Here is a 5,476-nt window from a genome sequence, read left to right as displayed (position 1 = left end):
CCCGCCCGTCCCGTCCCGTCCGGGCACCTACTTGGCGTTGGCGGCGCTCCAGGAGACCGGCTCCAGGCTCTTGGCCAGCAGCGGCGGCGCCAGGCGGCCCAGCGCCAGCAGCAGCGCCAGCAGCCCCCGGCACAGGCGCTCGGGGCGTCCCGCGGGCCGGCCCATCCTCGGCCGCCACCGCCACCGCCACCGCCGCGGCTGCTCCGGCGGCGGCGGCGCCTACTCCGGCGAAGCGACCCTCCGCGGCGCCTCACGGGCCGGCCATCGTGGCGGCGGGGCGGCGGCGCAGCACCCCCGCGCTCTCCCCGCCTCGTCCCCGCGCGCCTCCCGCCGTCGAGCGCCCGCGCCGGCTCCTCCGCTCGCACTGGGCGCGCCGGGCGACGCCGCGCGCTCTACTCTCCGGCGCAGGCGATCGCGGCGGACAGCCCTCGCGGCGCCCAATCGCAGAGCGGCGCGCGGGGTCCTCGCCCGCCGCCGGACGGGGCGTGGCCAGCCCCGCCCAGCCCCGCCCCGACAGGGAGGGGCGCGCCGGACTCGACGGGGCGGGGCCGGGAGGAGCCGAAAGCCGCCAGGGGCCGCGCAAGGGAGGGGGGCGGTCCTGCCTTCCTTGCTCCCTTCGCGGCCGCGAGCCGCGGGCTCCCCCTGCCGGCGCCGCGCGGGAACGCGGGATGGTGGGCGGGGCCGCCGAGCGGCGGTCCCCGGGAGGCCCCGCCCTGCTCCTCCCCGTCCCCGTCGCCGCCCTCGGTGGGGCTCCGGGGTCGGTTTTGGGGTCCGAGGGGTCCCCGGAGCGGCAAACCGCGATCAGACGAGCACGAGAGGCGGCCGCCTTTCCTGCCCGAATTCCAGCCGCCGGAGAGCGCGCCTGGGCGGGGTTCTCGCACCTGTCGGAGCCGCACCGATGACCTCGGGGAGACCCGAGCAAAAGACTGCTGGCGAAATCGGAGGCAGGTTGGCCGAGTGGGGAGGCGCCAGGCTGGAAAGCAGGAGGTGGCGAGTTCCAGTCCTGCCCAAGGAGGGACCCGACTGGCTGACCTCGCAGGGTTGTGGTGGTTGTGGGGAAAAGCTGCGGAGAAAGGAGTCGGTTTCGCCTTGTTCATAAGAATAAATTTTAAAAAAAATAAATCTGAACCTTGAGCCGATTTTGTATAAAAGTAGAGGGAAAACCACACAAATGAATGGGTGAAGGCCGAGAAATATAAGTTCTGTCCCTGGGAAAACAAGAGAACGTGGAACCTTGCAAAAGATCCCAATAAAAGTGGCCTGATTTTGTTGGAATGCAAGGAATGAATGTAGGGAAGGGAGAATATAATTTAATAATGAGTGAAAAGATGGAAAAATGTTGTGGTATAATTTGGTATAAACTATGTGCATGTAGTAATCCATAGGCTGGTATTAGATGCACGTTACTTTCCAGCAAATGGTGAAAGTTGGAAGAATACCAGAATGGTGATTGATGAATATGTATAAAAAAAATAACATTTCAACTATGTCAGGAGTCTCCAACCTTGGCAACTTTAAGCCTGGCGGACTTCAGCTCCCAGAATTCCCCAGCCAGCTTTGCTGGCTGGGGAATTCTGGGAGTTGAAGTCCGCCAGGCTTAAAGTTGCCAAGGTTGGAGACTCCTGAACTATTTGGTTCAACCATAAATGTAGTCACAGTGACGTGAAGTCATAGTAGTGAAGGAGCAAGCAGACCTCTAAAATATAAGTCAGCAACATGACTGATTGTGATGAAGGACTGGGAGAATTAGTGAAGGAGGATTACCACTGTAATTCCACAAGTTGGAACGCATTTGCAGAGTCCGTGACAGACAGCAAGGGATCCTAAGGGCTTCCAGAATTCCCCTTGGGTTATTTCCCAGCAATTTACCGGGACACTTCAGCTGATTACAGGTGTCAACAGGCAGCTAAACAAGATTACCACATACTCATAGAGGTGGGTCTTGGTCTTAGGAGAAGCTCTTGGAGATGAAGAGCTGGAAGAGAACTTCTAGAGCTCACAAGTGGACATTAACTTCTACTAGGTTCTACTAGGAAGCGATCCAGGTCCAAAGTCATTTCACTAAGTAATTACTCAAGACTTAACTATGTGAACAGCTGCATGTGCAGCACAAGAAATGACTTGTGGATACTTGACCAACCTATGGTTGCCACGGAAGTCACACCAAACCCAATGGATCGTCATTGAATTCCTTCAACACAAAAACCATCTCAAATACCAAGCCAAGCAGTCTAAAGAAGGGACAACCTGGACAATAGTACAGTACCTGTTTCCCAGACGAGTATCTGTTTCCTCAGCTAATCACAGATGGAAAGGATGTTTGGTCACATGTTTTCTTAAGTCCTTTCCAGTCTTGAGCTCACAGTCATTGGAGAACACAACTCAACTGGAGAACTGTCTAAGATCTTAGAGTGATGGATTACCACAGTTTAGTCAGGCTTAGAAATGAGCTTGGATGAAACTGTAGATACCGAAAGGAATATTTTACAGTGTATGTGTGTGTGTGTTGGTATAGATAGTAGTAATCCAAGAAAAAGTATGACAATAATCTGTCATAAGAACATTGAAAAAACAGTTGGTTGCCAAATTCAATAACAGCGTTTTACAATGGAAGTAAAGTTTGTGTAGGATGCGGTACAGGTGGTCCTCATTAACTGACTGCCTTGTGTAGCCATTGTTCAAAGTTAAGATGGTAACAAAAAGTAACTTTGCAACCAATCCTCACATTTACCACTTTGCAGCATCCTTCAGTCTCATGATCACCATTGTGCTTTGCAACTGATGTGCATTTACCACCAATGCAGCATCCTTCAGTGACCTGATCGCCATTTGCATGCTTTTTGCTTGCATGAAGAAGAGTTAATTCTGTTCAATTCTGTATGAAAGGCAGCAGGAAAATTTTCAGTTGTGATTTTTCACTTAGTAACCACATTTCTTTGCTTAACATTTGAGAGGCCGTCACAAAGAAGAAGAGGTCAAATTATTTTCCAAAGCACCAAAAGGCAAGACAAAAAACAATAGATGAAAAGTAATCAAGGAGAAAAGTTACCTGGAATTAAGGAGAAACTTCTAAACATAACAATTAACCAATGGAATGGCTTGCCTTCAGAAATCGTGGGCGCTCGATCACTGGAGTTTTTTAAGAAGAGACTGGATAATCATTTTTTTGAAATGATACAGGGTCTCCTGCTTGAGCAGGGGGTTGGACTAGAACTGGGGTCTCCAACCTTGGCAAAGCTGGCTGGGGAATTCTGGGAGTTGAAGTCCACCAGGCTTAAAGTTGCCAAGGTTGGAGAGCCCTGGACCAGAAGACCTCTAAGGTCCCTTCCAGCTCTATTCTAATTGATTGAACAGCTGAAAGGAAAATAAGGCTGTAAATCCATTTTTCCAGTCGCGTGATTTTCCGCTTAGCGACTGAGTTGCTGGTCCCAATTGTGATTGCTAAGCAGGAACTAACTGTAGAATGATAGATTATGGGCCATCGTTATTTTCGACTCCTAGTGACCATGACAATTTTCTCCAATTTTCGTGACAGTTTTCTCCATGACAATCTGTTCCTCACCTGATCAGTGTCAGATGCCCACATCCCCACTAACTGAGCTCCTCCACTTTGCTGCTGGTTGCTCTCTTCTTCTGTTTCCTTCTGGCTTTTCCAGAATTATATCCTCCTCCAGAGAACTGGATCCTTACATTATGTATCCAAAATAGGAGAGAAAATATTCAATAGCCCGGAAGTAAATTCTGGGCTCCAACAAAGAATTTACAGAATAACAGAAGGGACCTTGGTGCGCTTCCAGTCCAAACCCCCTTTTCAAGCAGGAGACCCTTTATCATTTCAGACAAATGGCTGTCCAGTCTCTTCTTACAAACCTCCAGTGATGGAGCACCCACACCTTCTGAAGGCAAAGCTGTTCCACTGGTTAATTGTCCTCACTGTTAAGAAGTTTCTCCTTAATTCCAGATTGCTTCTCTCCTTGATTAGTTTCCATCCATTGCTTCTTCTCCTGCCTTCAGGAGCTTTGGAGAATAGCTTGACTCCCTCTTCTTTGGGGCAGCCCCTCAAATATTGGAACACTGCTATCCTATCGCCCCTAGTCCTTTTTTCACTCATCAAGGGATGAAGTTGGGATGGCTATAACTGGAAGAACAGGTCTCATGTGAGTTGCTGTCTTCATTTTCTTAATTAGTTCATAGCAACTTTCATGAGAAAAAAGTTGCTATACGTGAGATTTCATTACTGCAACCAGTTTATAGACTTGCAATTGAAGTTGCTTATTAGATTTACCATGATGCTGTCCCTAAACTCTTCCAACAGCTTGCTCTGATCGTCTTCTTCCTTCCATCTTTCCTTTCAGAGCCTTTTCCCAGACAGCTGGGTCTTCACGTGTCCAAAGATATAATTTACTTGGACTTCAGTAAAGCATTTGATAAAGTAGACCATAACCTACTACTAAAGTAGAAAAATGTGGGTTAGACAGCACCACCACCAGATGGATTTGTAACTGGCTGACCAACCGCACTCAACGTGTAGTCCTCAATGGAACTACATCCACATGGAGGGAAGTATGCAGTGGAGTACCCCAAGGCTCTGTTTTAGGCCCAGTACTCTTCAACATCTTCATCAATGACTTGGACGAGGGGATAGATGGGAAACTCATCAAATTTGCAGATGACATCAAGCTGGCAGGAATAGCCAACACTCCAGAAGATAGGCTCAAGTTACAGAAAGATCTTGACAGACTTGAACATTGGGCGCTATCTAACAAAATGAAATTCAACAGCGAAAAATAAAGTTCTACATTTAGACAAAAAAAAATAATGCACAGGTACCATATATGTGGTACCTTGCTCAATAGTAGTACCTGTGAGAGGGATCTTGGAGTCCTAGTGGATAACCATTTAGATATGAGCCAGCAGTGTGCAGCAGCTGCTAAAAAAGCCAACACAGTTCTGGGCTGCATAAACAGAGGGATAGAATCAAGATCACGTGAAGTGTTAGTACCACTTTATAATGCCTTGGTAAGGCCACACTTGGAATATTGCATCCAGTTTTGGTCGCCACGATGTAAAAAAGATGTTGAGACTCTAGAAAGAGTGCAGAGAAGAGCAACAAAGATGATTAGGGGACTGGAGGCTAAAACATATGAAGAACGGTTGCAGGAACTGGGTATGTCTAGTTTAATAAAAAGAAGGACTAGGGGAGACATGATAGCAGTGTTCCAATATCTCAGGGGCTGCCACAAAGAAGAGGGAGTCGGGCTGTTCTCCAAAGCACCTGAGGGTAGAACAAGAAGCAATGGGTGGAAACTGATCAAGGAAAGAAGCAACTTAGAACTAAGGAGAAATTTCCTGATAGTTAGAACAACAAATAAGTGGAACGACTTGCCTGCAAAAGTTGTGAATGCTCCAACACTGGAAATTTTTAAGAAAATGTTGGATAACCATCTGTCTGAGATGGTGTAGGGCTTCCTGCCTG

The 5,476-nt window shown here is 48.9% G+C and overlaps 1 protein-coding gene across 2 annotated transcripts in view; it reads right to left on the bottom strand.

Moving 5' to 3' along the window:
* EFNB1 (ephrin B1) overlaps positions 1-378 on the bottom strand; it is an 80,299-nt gene extending 79,921 nt beyond the window's left edge. For both annotated transcript variants that reach the window (XR_009156674.1, XM_058196546.1), the window contains exon 1: positions 32-378. Coding sequence is in view for 1 of the 2 variants with exons in the window: in XM_058196546.1 (XP_058052529.1) it covers positions 32-165 (134 nt within the window). In the remaining variant the exon portion in view is untranslated. The remainder of the gene's footprint in view (positions 1-31) is intronic.
* Positions 379-5,476: the final 5,098 nt, after the last annotated feature.

The sequence above is a fragment of the Ahaetulla prasina genome, chromosome 11 (genome assembly GCF_028640845.1).
Source record: "Ahaetulla prasina isolate Xishuangbanna chromosome 11, ASM2864084v1, whole genome shotgun sequence".
Taxonomy (NCBI): domain Eukaryota; kingdom Metazoa; phylum Chordata; class Lepidosauria; order Squamata; family Colubridae; genus Ahaetulla; species Ahaetulla prasina.
The sequence above is the reverse complement of the archived record's forward strand: the minus strand, read 5'-3'. Positions and strand labels throughout refer to the sequence as shown.